Consider the following 17,234-nt stretch of genomic DNA (forward strand, 5'->3'; position numbering starts at 1 on the left):
GTTCATTTTTTGCAGAAGTGAATCGCTTTCTTTGCAAGTATCAAATCTGGGACATCTGAAGTGGCTGCTGAAAGTTTTGTAAATCTGCCAGTAAAGTTTGTAGGACACATTTATTCGGCAGGCGTTAAGGTCATCGTCATGCAGGTTCTTGACTGTGAGGTCTTCTGGCTAACAGCGCCTATTGGAATTATCTCTGGGTGAGTAATGGGATTTCTGGGCAGGAAGTACATGATATGGGCCTCAATAACCTTCACAATCTGTTCTGGTGCTTGGCGTGGTCGGTTGTAATATTTACCACGATTATGTGTTGGAGGGCTCCCGCAACGAGATAAGTTGTTTTACAGTCTTCTCAGTCTGTCGCAATTAACTCCATGCAAACTTAGAAAAGCAATTTTGCAGACAATAACATCTCCTGTTAGCCGCATTTTGTAGATGAATGTCGCGGCCCGTCGTATCATATTGTCTTCATCATCCGCTCTTGGTCGAAAATTCGTGATACCATGCATGCCTGTCAAACCACTGCGATGAGTACCTTGGGCATCTTTCGACATCATTTTGTTAAAGAATTCAGTGGTAGCCGTGCGGTTCTAGGCGCTACAGTCTGGAGACGAGCGACAGCTACGATCGCAGGTTCGAATCCTGCCTCAGGCATGGATGTGTGTAATGTCCTCAGGCTAGTTAGGTTTAATTAGTTCTAAGTTCTAGGCGACTGATGACCTCAGAAGTTAAGTTGTTTAGTGCTCAGAGCCAATTCAGTGGTACTGCGCCGACGGGCTTCTTCCTACGCCTTCTCAACATAATGCAGCCTCGATCACATAGCTAAAAGCACTCAGGAAAAAAACTGGTTGTCTTTCAAAGATAAACTGATTAGGACAGCATTTTCCTTAGATATCACAGGTGTACCACAGTCAAAGAAATAACACTAACAAACAATAACAATGATGATAATTAAAGTGACCATTCGTACTGGTATTTGCAGTACAGCACTGGTTCTTTGATCACTGTCCTGGATTGTTGTTAAATAAAAAAAATACGGTTGAAAAATAAAAAAAGTAGGAAGCATTTAGACATTAAATACACACTCTGTTTTTCAAAATTACTTTTATAGTAAAAATAAAAGAAGTAAATTTGATGTATTCTTTTCCTTAAATTTAAAAGAATGATACAGACAGAAATAAAACTGAAGTCTGAGCTGTTTCAAATGTGCTAGTTTGGAATTTTTTAAAGTGTTCACCTTATGATAATGTTTGCGATATCAATAAATAATGACTCGGCGATAAATATGTAATGTTGCGAACCTCGAGTCCTCTCCAGTCATGCAAGCTGGTACCAGTTTCACGACGTGATTGACGTGTTATTCACCAAGCGCTTTGGCATCACGAATACTATCCTGATTTTTCTTTTTGTTACTCCCTTTCGAGATCACTCTGAACCATTTGTGTCCGTATTAACGTAAAACCTTGGAGATCAGAAATATACCCTAGAAGAACGAGAGCGGTTGTAAACCAAGTGTACCGTATCAGTGGTTTATCGGGAGTTGAGCAGAACGCTCTTGCGGCAGCTGCCTGAAGCACCACTGACCAAGTATTCTTGCTAGCAACAGTCCAGGCTTGTCGGTTTTTGCAGAACCACCGTATTTTTAGAGGCTTACACACAACAACTTGAGGGGTTTTTGACAAAAGCGGTTGTGCAATCACGTGCGCAGAGTTGAACACTACATGATGGCGCCTCTGACTAATTTTTCGATTGTTTTGACTAACGGGGTTATAGTTAGCAATCCCTCAATTGCAGTTCGGCCTTAAGGCCATTGTCAAGTGGTGCTGCAAAATAGTTTGCTTCAACACGTGTCAATCTTTAAATTCTTCCGACATGTGTATATGTTGGCGTCAGAACTGAGAAGTTCGTCACACGTTAATCAGTTAATCAGAATACATAGTAAGTCTATAAAAGGGAAATGAACTTGAATATTACAGAAAAGGGATGAGAAAGTAAATAAAGATGAGATGACAGATATGATCCTGGGAGAAGAATTTCTCAGAGCACCTAAATCAGAACGAAGTCCTGGAGCAGACGAAAATCACTCAGAGTTATTGAGATTCTAGGGAGAGCCAGCCATGACAAAATTATTCCACTTGGTGTCCAAGGTATATGAGATAGGTGAGCTACCCTCACACTTTAAAAAGAATGTAATGATTCCAATTCCATAGAAAGCAGGTGCTAACAGGTGTGAATATTACCGATCTATCAGTTTAATAAGGCTTGGTTGCAATATATTGAGATTAATTATTTATAAAAATGGAAAAACTGGTAGAAGTCGACCTCTTAGAAGATCAGTTTACGTTACAGAGAAATGTGGGAACACGGGAGTCAATACTGACTCTATGACTTACGTTAAACAATAGATTGAATGAAGGCAAATCAAAATGTATATCATTTGCGGATTTGGAGAAAGCTTTTGACAGTGTAGATTGGAACACACTCTTCGAAATTCTGAGGGTAGCAGAGATAAAATACAGGCAGTGAAAGGATATATACACCTTGTACAGAAACCAGACTGCAGTTACAAGAGTCGACGGACATGAAAGAGAAACAGTGATTGAGAAGGGAATGAGACGGGGTTGTAGCTCATCCCCTATGTTATTTTACTGGTGTACTGAGCAGGCAGTAAAGGAAAGTAAGGAGAAATTGGGAGAAGGAAATAAAGTTAAGGGAGAAGAAATAGGAATTTTGAGATTATTGGATAAGATCCGCCTGTTACTCAAAACACTGTTTTTTCATGTGGCCCAAACATGTTTCATCATCTGTGTGCCATCATCAGTGTGTTTCCTTTATTCAGATCTTAATTTCATATTATAAAGCTATGTAACACCATTTGTATATTGTGTACTGGTAGCTAGTCATGTTTTGCTTTGGCTGAGCCTTTTGCTTTCACGTCCTCACACCTATTTAGCAGAATTTTGTTAGGAATAAACACTTTTCAGTCTGTCAAAACACAGTGCAAGCGCTGTTATTGGGGATAACCAGTGATACGTGGCACTTGATACGGATGGAAACTGTTGGCACGCAAAATGCGAACAACGCCGGGCTGACGTATTCCACAGGCACTCGTAGTTTCCCTCAATGTGGATTGTAAGCAAAAGCTTCCAGATCATCTGTTAAATTTGCTCTGCTCGTTGCTGCCGTCCTTCTTATCTTCTGCATAGTATTCCAGTGCTATTCTGATTATAATTTTTTGCATATTTACTTAATTTTCATTCTTGTTGGACACCTCAGTCGGAATACTTTTTTGGGCACAACTCAGCTGCTCTCTTCACCTTTCTTTCACATTCACGTTAAGAAATAGCGTATCTGGCTTCTCTTCATTGTGAAAGAAATGTATTTTCTTTTTCTTTTTTTCAATAAACAAGCACTCAGCATACGTGAATGACAGAAACAGAATTGCGACGGTGCAACCTGTGTTTCCTCATTCCATGTGACGTATTTCCCTATTGACTATGGAGTCACGAACTTCCGTATAAGACGGAAATTGGTTTTATATTCAAAACAGATAGTTCGGCAGTTCTAAATACAGTAATTATTGGTACTAGCAGTAGAAATTACTACAGTTCCATTTCAAAAAGTGAAGTTGATAGCGATGTCTCTGTGATTCATAAAGCTATGAAAATGGACTCTTTGTCGTTTAGCGAGGACTTTCTCATAATTCATCTGGGTGCAAACAGAATTAAGATCTCTCAGATGGTTGCAAATATATTTGAGGTGATGGGCCTAACTGAATCACTCTGTGTATACACTGATCACTAATCATCCAGAAAATTATGACCACCTATCTAATAGCCGGTATGTCCACCTCTGGCACGGATAACAGTGGCGACGCGTCGAGGCACGGAAGCAATGAGAGTCTTGGTAGGTCGCTGGCGGCAGTTGACACCACATCTGCACTCACAAGTCACCTAATTCCCGTAAATTCTGGGTTGGGGGACAATGAGCTCTGACGCCATGTTCAATCACATCCCAGTTATCTTCGATAGGGTTTACATCTAGCGAGTTTGGGGATGGGTGGCAACACAATAATTGGAACTTGCTGCTGTGTTTCTCGAACCACTCTACCACACTCCGGGCGCAGTATCTTGTTGAAAATCTCCACTGCCGTCGCGAAACATGATCGTCATAAAGGGATGTACGTGGTCTGCAACCATTGTACGATACTCCTTGGCCATCATGGTGCCTTGCACGAGCTCCACTGGACCCATGGATCCCTACGTGAATGTTCCCCAGAACATAATGGAGCAACGGCCAAATTGTCTCCTCCGTCCCGCAGTACAAGTGTCAAGGAGCTGTTCCCCTGGAAGACGACGGATTCGCGGCCTCCCACAACATAATGAAGAAGGTATCGGGATTCATCAGACCATGCAACGCTCCGAATTTAGATCTACTTCATAGAAATGAGCATTTATGTGAAAATCGTTCAAAAATTGAGTATCACTCTGCGAGAAATGAAGAGATGCATATTAGGAATTACTCCAAAAAAAAAGGGAAAAAAAACAATTGAATGTGGAAAAACTGGACAGTAAGACGTAGTTGCGAATTTTTAGAATGTTCTCAGGCATTCCAGCTGGCTAGCGTCGCCCATATGGTGTGATACTTCGGCAGACTGACTTGTCGCTATCTTCAGACAGCCCCATTGACTGACTGTCTAAATGTATTATACACTGAGCCATGTGTTACGCGGAATCATCTCGATTCCGCTAACGGATGACTGTGAGTATAGTAAGCACTTACATTAAGGACACGAAATGTTCTATGTTGAACCGTTATGAGTAGCCCTAACTGGACGAACGTTATTTCATTAATGATCTCAGAAACACTCACTTAAAGATTCGATAATGAACGGATACGTTCGAAACTAGTCATTGTTAACACACATTATTAGCACAACTGAGAAAGAAAAATAAAAAAAGAATAAAATTGATTGTTGAAATTCCACAAATAATAGATTCAACAAATGTAGTGATTGTGACTGTAAATAAGCGCAAATAACATGTTTGGCATGTCGGTTCTGAGAAGTGAATCATCAGCTGTTTCACAATACGTCGTCATTCCCTCTGATAGTACTGGCTGAGAGTAGAGGGGATATGGCGGTGACTAGGCAACTGCGTAATATGTTTATCGCTTTCCTCCGCATGTACATCTGGGTTAATTTCTGCCCAAGAACTGTTTGTCATACATGTTGGTTTTGTGAAATTTAGTATGTAATGAAAATTACATGTCATGTGCAGCTCCTCGATATCTGCCAGTAAAATGACAAAGATCTCTTATTTCACTTCAGATTACTTGAAACGTGCCTAGCAGATATAGAAATTCCCTGCTGTGAAGCTAATTCCTCTACGATGATAATATTCATCTCTTTGTTTTGCAGTAATTAGATACAGCTTTTTGATAAACAGTTCGATAGAGGAACGAATTAACTGATCATGATATACTCACACACATTATTTCGTACAATTTATTTTCAGAATAACGTAACCATATCAAAGATATTCAGTTAAACAATTGCAAGATATGTACACAATTAAGAGATACACGCTCTCTAACAAAGAATAAAAGCGTAAAAAGATTTAGTCTTCATACTTAACCAATGCGTGTTAAAATCGTTTTAGACAGGATTACATCGCAAGCATAGACACCAGTCTGATGCGATATAAAGCGTGTAAGTATAAGGATTTATTATATAGTTTACGAAAATCTCGTCATTCGAGAAATTTACGTGATATATAATACAATTTGTAAAATTTGTTTTGCCAGGTTCCTAAAATTTCATATTTTATGATTTCTAGCTAACTGCTTTCGACTGGGAGAGTTAAATAACATACGTTCTCTTCTTATCTAGAGAGATTTTGTTATATTCAGAGCCCTGAACGTATTTTTTTAAGTTACAATTAAACACATCGTTATACTGATGCTACTACGATAATCTGCGTGAAATGCTCACCTCTCAATACGTATTTGTGAAATGTGAAACAGTTTTCCTCATTAATTGTACATTAATTTTCTGAAAATTTGTCATATTTTGTTAATTTCTTCAGTAACCTTCCAAGAGCAAACATTAATCAAATTTGCACATTTGAGGTTACAAAGTCAAATTTGCCTTGAGATGCGTTTCAAGGATGATGTTTTGATGTATGGAATTCAAATTGTTCATAAAGTCGTGTAACCCATCCCTTCTGAGAGAAATGGATCGCTTCTCACTAACATTTTTACACTTTCAAACCTTTCTTCGACAATAGGAGTTTCTCAAGTACTCAAGAGCTACAGAACGAAAAATTCGCTTAGCAGACGCAATCAAACACAGTGAACTTGGATGAGATATTGTTGAGCAATTTAAATTAACTGCGTTATTTTCATTATACAATGCGATTACTGATGTTTTCACACACTCTGTTTCTCGCTAGATGCAGCCGCATAACCCTGTTTGGGGTCTTTGAAACTTGTCAGGCTTAACACCATTGTCGGATGATGAATCAATATTTCTTCCCTAGTTACATACATCAGTTTCAGAAGCTCACATCTGATCCACTGTCGTTAGCTAGAACATTATCAGGTTGTTGTTTTTATATGCATCTCTCTGCAGTTTCATTCTTTCGTAGCATAACAGAGTGAAACGCAACAGTCGCGTCAAACAAATAACAAAGCCAGTCCTTTGATATGATTTTTCGATTGTTCTGGGGCTACTGAATGTGTGTCTCGTGTTATAACGTTACTTACTGCTCATATATACTAACATCCAAGACATTCGGTAATCTTCTCTGAGACACCGTGTAACAGTTCTTCACCCATTTTCTGAAATATGTTTTGGCGTCTCTTGTTTGACAACGTAACTGTAGGCTTTTACTCATATTCTCCCTTCAATATTACTAGAATTATTAGCAAAGTAAGCGTGAGGTTCCTCTTGGTGGATTTCATGTGGATTGATTCTTGAAAATTTTTCGTTGATTCCTTGAAATTTCAACTTTATTTCATGAAATTTCAACTTCGTTCACTAGGTCTTGGAAGTTCATCAGTCACTCTTCTCAAACAACGTAGTTTCAGACAAGCTATTGAAAGTAGCCAACACATTAATATTCTGCTAGGAAGTAAATAACAGCTTGTTATTTAGTAAAAATGAAAGAAGGAAAATTAGTGTCTTACGTACAGTCGCCAATAAGGTCATAAAAAACAGAGCACAAGCTCTGGTTGAGGAAGAATTGGGAAGGAACTGGGCCGTGGCTTTTCAGACGAGCTATTCCTGCATTTGCCTTTAGTGATTTAGGACGACACTGGAAAATTTAAATCTGCATGGCAGGATGGAGAATTTGAACCGCCGTCCCCCAGAATACGAGTCCGATGTGCCACTGCACCACCTTACCCTGTTATTAATACTTCTAGTTCATTGTACAAATATATTTAATACAATTTATTAGAGCGAACAATACATTTGTATGAATCTGTTGCAGTTAAATGCTACATCAGGGAGACTATAATCATACATCTGGAACACATTCACCACTGTGGTACACTTGAGTGATAATTATTTTAATTGTATCACTTTTTTTTGTGAAGTGTACACTCCACTCTTGAAGTGTCACTTCTTCTACTTGAAGATCAAAATATCTGAATATAAGAGAATTTTTTACTCTCGCTGTTGATTGGATTAAGACAGTAACTTCCCTGTAACATATTGATACAACACCAGGGGGGTTCGTTCAATAAGATGTAGTCATAATTTCTTCATTTCTTGTCTAACACGAAGCATGGTTGTGTCACTAATTTCTCGCCTATTTACTGCGTCTAAAACCCTGCCGAGAATAAATTTTTATCTTTGGGTGTGTAAAATATTAATGAAGGAAGAATGAACTATTGCGAAGACCTCATTAACATGTGCTACTCGCGTGCGCTAAAGTTCAGATCAAGAACCTATCGTATACAAAACACCAGAACAAGAGACCACCATACACACAATCGTAACAGCAAGAAGATTGGTCGTTGAATAATTTGATTTTACCTTTAAGGAGCTGTTACTCCATCGAAAGAAAAATACGTAACCTTTCGGTTAGAGTACAGTTCTACATTACATTCTTGAAGATATACACCACTACCTGATATTAACAGGTTGTGTGTTTTTCCTCAGTGTTGCATAAGAAAATCTGGAATTTCTCCTTGTAATTAAGCCTTTAAGACGCCAAAATTATTAGATCTATATCTGCGAAACCTGAAAAGAACTCTACACAGATATTAACAACTTACAGAATAGTAACGTGATTTATGTTAAGAAGAGGTTATTCATTACTCACAGGTCATACGGAGCATCGTAATTTTATTTGAAATTAAAGAAAATTCGAAAAGAATTATTTGGAATTTTAAAAAAATTCAAGAAGAAAACTGAAAAATCATTCACTTACATGGACATTATTAGGAGTAGCACACACTGTGTAGTCAATTATTTTCATTTTCACGCACTGTGTAGTGAATTGTATTTACATCTGTCATCTTAAAATAAATTTAGACATCACTATTATGTAGTTTAGTATTTTATGTGTAGAAAATTACCCACAACTATAGAAGTCTATGGTGGTTATTGTTTACAGGTGGAAAATGCTTCCAATACTTGTCGTCTGTTTGTTGTAGCAAAGTGTAGAATTTATTTTTGTAGGTCATCGATCGCGTTTTTGTTTACCTCCAAAACATGCTAGTACTCAGGAAGTGCGATGTTTTACTGAATTATATGTTTTCCAAGTCTACACGGATGCATTTTCAAACAGTACTGAACACAGTACCATGTTTTTCAGTGTCGGTGCGTGAGTACTGTTGACTGTGAAAAACATTCGATAGATCGAGCCAGCTCTATTTGTGTTGCTAGCGCATTCACCTGATTGAACGTGCTTTGCTTTCCATTTATTTCAGTACACGTCGAGTGTGCATCGTACATTACTCCAATTGCTGCCAGGCCTAAGCTAATGGCCCGACCAATTTACGTATTTCACGGCATGAAACAGGATCCTGCTGTACTTGACAGGGTTGGCCGGTCTTTGCTACGAATGTATGAAGCATACAACGAGACTCGGCACAGATTGCGGGCTCGCCTGTTATCAGTGTATTAGAATATACCGTTGACAACATGTAATTCATGTACATTTGGTTTTATTAATATTTAGACATTTATGTAGGACTCGTCACCATAACTCATAATCACCGGGTTAAAATAAACACTTTCGCTTCTACATCCCACCACGAAAAACTATACACACATTTAGTCAACTTGTATTTCACTTATAATATTTGTTCATTCTGTTTCTATCACTTTAATTTCCTTCTTTTGGGAAAGACTTCAGCATAATTTTATTATTATTATGCTTACAGATACAGGTATGTTTTTCACATTTTGTTTTACACTTCTGTTGAACTTGTAACTCATAAAACGACTTGCTCATTAAAAATTGAAATTAAACATCTCTGTAAAGCAGAATTTCGACTGAGAAGTTGTAGTATAATTATCTATACAGTAAAGACTTAATTTCACATTTTGAAATTTCTTCGAATTTACTGTAAGCGTACTGTAAGCTACTTTTCTATTAATCATTTAACAGGTAGAGGACTGTTTTAACCCTTTCGAGACGGGCCCGAATAGCTCTTGAGCACAGGTCCACAGTTACGGACGTAATATATCCTGAATTATGTGTCTTACAGTGATATAATTTTGCAGGTACATTCAGTAGTATATGTGGATACTGTCTGCAAATTGTGTTGCGAATAGAGTAAGCATTAAAGAAGTGATAATTAAAACGTCATGCCTATGAGACTCGGCTCCGACTCGAAAGCGTTAAGCATAATACAAGCATGAACTTCTGATGTGGTAGCCATCTTTTCTCGCACAGGTTACGAATGGCTGACTTATGGTCTAAAGACAAACCAGACTGAAAGCAGGATAATTTGTGAATCGGACCACATGACTCACTTCTCGATCCTTCTGGATCCCGGATCAGACTACGGCGTATCGGAGGAGCACAAGTATACACTAAGCATCATCAGTTACGTTGGCTCCTTCTGCAGCATCTTCGGTCTCACTTTGACAATCGTTACCTACGCTACATTCAGGTATGTTAACAATCTTCAGACATGATCAAGGACTGTCACGATACTCATCCTGGATCATCTGGGTAAAAATAACAGGAAATTATTGAAAACATACAAAGATATATCATTAGTTTTGGAAAAAATTGTTAAGTGTCCATGGGGAAATGTAGATGGCATGTTATACACTTCTTGCTTTTCTTAATTTGGGCACAGTCGAATTTGATGATGAAAATCGTAACTGGTTTCAACTGTATATTGACCATATTTAGATTCTACAGTAAAGTAGGAAAAGAAATAGTCAGTGTTAGAAGCTTATTTTATTTGTAAGCAACGTAAAGTAAAAAAAGTCGGCATTTGGTGAAGAAAGCGTACACGACACGCGCTGCCATACTCCTTGCTCAGTACTTGACGTGCGTGGTCTCTGAAAGCAACGCTGAACCTGGTAAGTATTTAATGTAAATATCAAAACACACATAAAAAAACAGAAATAAAATAAATTTTTAAACATTTTCTTGGTGTATATTCTTTATGTTACTTGCAAATTGAAATGGCTTAAAGTTTACTGATTTTAAGATTTTAATATAGACATTTTTCTCTTTTCCAATGATACAAACTGAAGGATGGCTAATTGATGGGCGAAACCAGTTATCATTATTATCATTTTTTATGGTTTTTGTTTAAAACATAAAAAACGTGTATGTCAATGAGAATTACTGATCTGAGAGTGAATCGCTTAGTGGCAAGGTAGCTGTAGTCCATATGGCTAGAAAAGATCCTTACTGCTAAAATGGATGCGGCGCGGCTGCATCGCGCGCTACTACTACTAAACGCTTAACACAATTTTGTTTACGTTTCCATGGCAACGCCTCAGGACTGCAGCAGTTACAGGCCTCTGTGACTTTCAGGCAGTACTGAATGTAGCCTATTGCACCTCACAGTCGAAAGATAGCAATAGCTTTACTTTTTTCGCCTTATGGACTATAGAGCCAAATACAATTACGACTGTAAAACTCTGAAATGTGTGACTACTTTGTCAAAAATGTAGAAAATGATTTCTTTACGACAAGTACTCTTAAAGAATTTTAGTATTTCTCCATCTCCAACGTTTGACTTTGTTTCTATCCCGATAAAAGAAGCGAAATACGTGCCATTTGCATAAAAGGATAAATACACGCCAGAAAAAATACAGTTGCACAGTTAAAGTTCACATAACGCCTTCCTTTATTCACATTTGCTATCCAGCTACAATAGATATTAGTGGCAGTTTAAATCTATGTTTCACATCGGGACTCAAATCCTAAATCTAATCTTTTCGAGTTGATGTATGTAGCGCTCCTCACCAAGAGACTCAACTTTTTCATTGAATATCTTCCCTCCTAACTGGTTCCTACTCCAATGAAACGCAAGCAGTATCTGTTGCATACCGCCTAAACGGATGTCACAGGTTGACCAGTCTGTGCCAGATCAGTGTTCGGGAGTGAATCTCGTTTACCTTCTTAATGGACTGAATTGTGCATTCCGAGCTATAAATGTCGTGTAGCATTCTGGACTTGGATATCCTCTTCGGGTTCAGCCGTCTGTTTACATATAATTGCACTTTCCTTTGCGAAGCGTATGTTTTGCATCTTATTTTTGACTATTGTACCTGGTCGAAATGACTGTCAGGTACACAGTACACGCAAGGATTAAAAATCTGCTACAGTATAATCTATGTATATTGTAGTTAAATGTTATCGTATTGCTATATTTACCGTACGATGGGGTCATACCTCGAAATATTTTCAGAAATAAAATACTTTAAGCTGCTTAAATGAGAGCTGTGACTAATACAGGTCTATATAAAAACTATTTCTAAATTTTAACAAATAATCACATTCGAATAACAGTCAATTCCGGCACAAAAAATAATACAATCATCAAATGTATTTGCGAGAAATCATCCACGAAGAGTCATTCATGTTACGTATCCGAATTTCACGATTAACAAGAATTTCTATTCTACAACCAATCAAACAGTGCCACATTTCAGATGTTTAGTTTCACATGTCCAATTTTTTAGTGCTTTCCGTTGAATACAGAATGAAGAAAGACTAGGGTTTAAAGTCCCATTGAAGAGTTCCTTAGAGACTAAAGTATGAAAAAATAAAATAATGCGCCCTATCAAATGAACCATCTCGGGACTTGCCTTAAGCCATTTAGGGAAGTCAAAGAAACTGCGTCAGGATGGTCGAATGGAAGTTTGACTGCCGGCCTCCCGAATACGAGTCCTCTCTGTCACCTCGCTTAGTGTCCCCTTGAAGTAAAGAAATACAGACATCAGTACCAACAACGGATATTAACTTCAAAACCAATTAAAATCTGGCGTTAATAACAATAACGACGTAATTAATCGTTTGCTGATTATACCAATGTTTTTATTATCCTGTTCTTTGATTACTGCGTTTCATAATTACTCGGATTAAACGTCTGATTCTATTGCAGCACTGATTTCATTTGTAATTAATTACAGCATTTTGCACAGTAGCTAAAAATTTTCTGCTCTTTCATTTTCTGAAATCACGGAAGTTCTAAGTCGTTGTCTACTCTTGTACGAGCGTCTTTGGTCATCAAGCACACAATGACGTGACACTAAACAGTTTTATACAGAAACGTTTTGGACGCATTATATAGAATATTATTCTATGAGACCAAGACGCTGCTGTGTTCGATTATATTTTTTATTACAACAGGCCTATTTCGGCGTGACTGCCATCTTCCGCTTATATCAGGTAATCTTGATATCCATAAGACACTGATGTCTCAGTTGCTGTCACTACCGTATAAATTTACTCCTTTGGTGTTAGTTGAGCTATAGTAGGTGTTAAACTTTTGCTGGAACAATTATTTCTGAGGTTCTCGAATTATGAAAGTTTACTTCATAATGACGTTATTTGACAAGTGTATTGATAGGTGAGTCAGCGATGCTATGATTTTAGTGTGTTTAGTTCGATAGTTGAACCGAGCGAGGTGGCTTTCGAAAGGCTAACGGCTCAAAACTGCTTCCGCCAATCCAGATTTGTGTTTCCCACGATGCTCCTAAATCGTTCCAGGAAGATGCCGGCATGGTTCCTTTGAAAGGGCAAGGCCGATTTCCTTCACCGTTCTTGACACAATCCGAGCTTATACTCCGTCTCTAATGAGCTCGATGACTACGGAATGTTAAACCCAATCTTCCTTCCTTCCTTTCGAGAGCAGACTGGGATCATGAAATCCGTCAGGCGTGACAGGCGCTGATCGTTTTGTAAAAAAAAAAAAGCTGCGACAAAGCTGTCACAGTTATGACCTGGGATTACTTAGTATTAAAATGACTACACGCAGCATAGGTAACAACAAAAGAGAAAATGTTCTCAATTTTATGAATTCGTCAGTGACACATTTGATGTCATTTCTTGAAAAAGAGGGTCGAGAGCGCTGGCAGGTACTCTGAAGCGCCAAAGCAACTGATATAGGCATGCATATTCAAATACAGAGATATGGAAACAGGCAGAATACGGCGCTGCGGTCGGGAACGTCTATACTGCATAAGACAACAAGTGTCTGGCGCAGTTGTTACATCGGTTACTGCTGCTACAATGGCAGGTTATCAAGATTTAAGTTAGTTCGAACGTAGTGTCACAGCCGGCGTACGAGCGATAGCACACAGCATCTCTGAGGTAGCAATGAAATGGGGATTTTCCTGTACGACCATTTCACGAGCGTACCGTGAATATCAGGAATCCGGTAAAACATCAGATCTCCGACGTCACTGAGGCCGGAAAAAGATCCTGCAAGAACGGGACCAAGGACTTGTTTTGCAAATCAAACTGCCTTTTCGTGCTGCTATTTATTTTATTTAATCCATACACGTTTCGCCTTCTACTGTTTTAAGGCATCATCAGTGGGGTCTATAATGATACAGTTTTGTTAGTTATAGATTATCAAACAGTTCACTTCGCGATTTTTTGTAAAAAATGTAATTACTTACGATTTGCTGATTTGCGTTTCCTCGCACCTGGTCTGGAGGTCGCACTATCACTTTTATCACTGTTCTATATTCACCTCTTCGTGTTTTCGCCATCCACACACTGTTCAGCATGTTTGTCGCTCTTTTTTGTGGTGGACTATCGTCCTCCTGTCACTCGATACAACTATTTCGTCGTACACTTCTTTTCACAGCGTAAATATTGCGACACCATTACGTGTTTCATCGTCTTTGGTATGTTTACCTATGTGTCGCCAATCTAACGAAGTATATGTTCGTTACTAACTTCTGTTTATGCTGTTTATACCGTCTGTGTGCGTATGAGTGAGCGAGAGAGAGGGGGGATAGAGTCGATTTTTTTTTTTTTTAGGGGGGGGGGGGGGCGGTTGTACTAGCTGTTAGCGAGTGGCTGAAACTTTGGTGACAGCTGTTTTGACTTTCCGTTTCAATATTCTGGGGAGGGGTCATGGATGAGTGAGCGTAAAGATGTTGGGTTCTATTATCATTACATTGAACACTGTTTTTATATTTATCCTTTTTGCGAACATTATTCTATTATTTTATCTATTAGTGTAAATAATGAATTGTTTGGCATGGGTACTTGGTCATTTAACAGGATTTTCCCCTCTGCTTTGGTTTTATGTATGTGGTAATTTTCTTGCATGGTCAAAAGGTGCTTTTTATTTTTGATTCTAATTATTCTAATGTCATCTTCTCTAGTGGTTGGTCTTTGGTCGTTTTCTCTCAGGTGTTCTGCAAATGTGGAGTGGTTTGTCCCATATTTCCATGCCCTCATGTGTTCCTTGTATCTGACATCAAATGTTCTCCCTGTTTGCCCTACGTATGTGCCTTCACAAGTGTTACATTGTAACTGGTATATACCTGCTTTCTGGTATACGTCTCTGTTTTTTGTCAGTTTTGGGGGGTATTTTTGTATAGAATTGTCTGTTGTGTTTGCTACGTTTATTCCCTGTCTTTTGAAAATGTTGGTGATTTTATGGGTGAGTTTGTGTTTGTATGTCATTGTGTGCCATCTTGTGTTTTCTTTCATATTTTTCTGGTTACCCTGTGTAATTTTTATGGGACTGCGTGTTCGTGTTTGGTTCTGTTGTGTTTTTATCTGTGGTTTAGAGCTTTCTGCTTTATTTTACTTTTAATTTTGTTGTTTAGCTTTGTGACTGTGGTATTAATGTAACCATTACTTTGTGCTATCTGCATTATTATGTCCAGTTCTTTTTGGTAGCTTTCTTTGGTGAGTGGTATTGTGTTGAGTCTATGGAGCATGTGTCGGAGTGCTGCTTGCTTTTGTGCGTGTGTGTGGTTCGAGGATTGCGGAATGATATTATCCGTTGCTGTGGGTTTACAGTAGATTTCAAACATATGCTTATTGTTTTCTTATTTATTGTTATATCCAGAAAGTTAATTTGGTTGTTCTGTTCTCTTTCAATTGTGAATTTTATATTTTTATGTACCTTGTTGATGTCAGTTTATAGCTTTTCAATTTTTGTTTGTGGTTCATCTATTAAGCAGAGGATGTCATCCATATACTTGAACCAATATGATATATTGTATTCTTTTGCTACTATTTTTGTGAAAATGATCTGTTCAATGTGGTTTACAAAAATATTTGCTAAGGCTCCTGAAACTGGGGACCCCATTGGCAATCCATCTTCTTGTAAATAAAATTCATTATTGAACTGGAAGTAATTTTGTTCTGTTATGAGCTTCATTAGTGTGCATATTTACTTAATCTGTTCCTCAGGAAGTTGCCTATAGGTTTTCAGGTTCTTATGTATAATTTCTATTGTTTCTGGTACTGGTATGTTGGAATACATGTTTTCTATATCAAATGAGAGGAGTGTTCCTGTGTCTGGGATTTTTATGTCCTTTATTTGTTTTATTAGCTGTGTAGTGTTTTTAATGGTTCTGACTTCTTGTACTTTGAAACTTTCAGACAGTACTTGTAACATGTATCCTGCCAGCTTGTAAGTGGGGGATTTTCTGAAATCCAGTGTTGGCCTTACAGGAAGGTTCGGTTTGTAGATTTTTGGTTGGCTTCGGAGAACCGGTGCAGTGGGACTGATATGTGTCAATTTCCTTTTCTCTGTGTTATCCAGTATGATGTCAATATTTTTCAGAGTGTTTTTTTACTTTTGTCTGGAATCTGTTTGTTGGGTCTGATTTTAATTTTGTAATGTTATTCTGTGAGATGCATTCTTGTGTTTTTTCAATGTATTGTTCTTTGTCTATCAGTACTATTGTGTTCCACTTGTCTGCTTTTGAAATCATAACATTTTCATTTTGAAGTTTTCTCCTAAGTTTTCTGAGTGTTGCACCTTCTGTGTTTTTGTTGTTGTTGTGTTGTTGTGTTTTCATACTGGTTATTACATTCTGGATTTCTTTTTTTACTAGTTCTCTAGTTAATCCAATGTTGACACTGCTATTTTCATACCTATCTTCCCTTGTCAAAACACTTTCTGCTTCTATAATTAGATTTTCTAAGTAATTTTCATCTATTTCTGAATTTACGTCGTATTTTAGTCCTTTCTCCAACAGCTGTCTTTCTTTATAGCTTAATTGTGTGCCTGTAAGGTTCACTAATCTTGGGTAGAATTTGTGTGTGTGTTTTTCATGGCTGTGTGCAAAGGTATTATGTTGTGACGGAAGTTTTTTGAGTTGGTTGATTTTTCTTCTATGAACTGTTTCCATTCTTTGTACAGCAGTTTTAGTGTGCTTTTCGACTTTTTTGACCAGATGGGAGAAAACTGTCATATTATTTATGGTGTCTGCGAGTTGTAAATGACTGATGAGAATCGTTCAACGTGACAGAAGTGCAATCCTTTCGCAAATTGCTGCAGATTTCAATGCTGGATCACCAACAAGCGTCAGCCCGCGAACCATTCAACGAAACGTCATCGATATGGGCTTTCGCACCCGAAGGCCCACTCGTGTACCCTTGATGATTACAGAACACAAGGCTTTACGCCTCGCTTGGGCTCGTCAACAGCGACATTGAACTGTTGGTGACTGGAAACATGTTGCCTGGTCGGACGACTCTCGTTTCGAATTGTAACGAGCAGATGGACGTGTATGGGTATGGAGACAACCTCATGAATCCGTGGACCCT

The 17,234-nt window shown here is 38.1% G+C and overlaps 1 protein-coding gene across 1 annotated transcript in view; it reads left to right on the forward strand.

Annotated features, from left to right (window-relative positions):
* LOC124556259 overlaps positions 1-17,234 on the forward strand; it is a 462,906-nt gene that overhangs the window by 407,570 nt on the left and 38,102 nt on the right. Inside the window, exon 15 of the mRNA XM_047130246.1 lies at positions 9,909-10,128. Within this exon, the coding sequence (XP_046986202.1) occupies positions 9,909-10,128 (220 nt within the window). The remainder of the gene's footprint in view (positions 1-9,908; positions 10,129-17,234) is intronic.

The sequence above is a fragment of the Schistocerca americana genome, chromosome X (genome assembly GCF_021461395.2).
Source record: "Schistocerca americana isolate TAMUIC-IGC-003095 chromosome X, iqSchAmer2.1, whole genome shotgun sequence".
In the NCBI taxonomy this organism is placed as follows: Eukaryota; Metazoa; Arthropoda; class Insecta; order Orthoptera; family Acrididae; genus Schistocerca; species Schistocerca americana.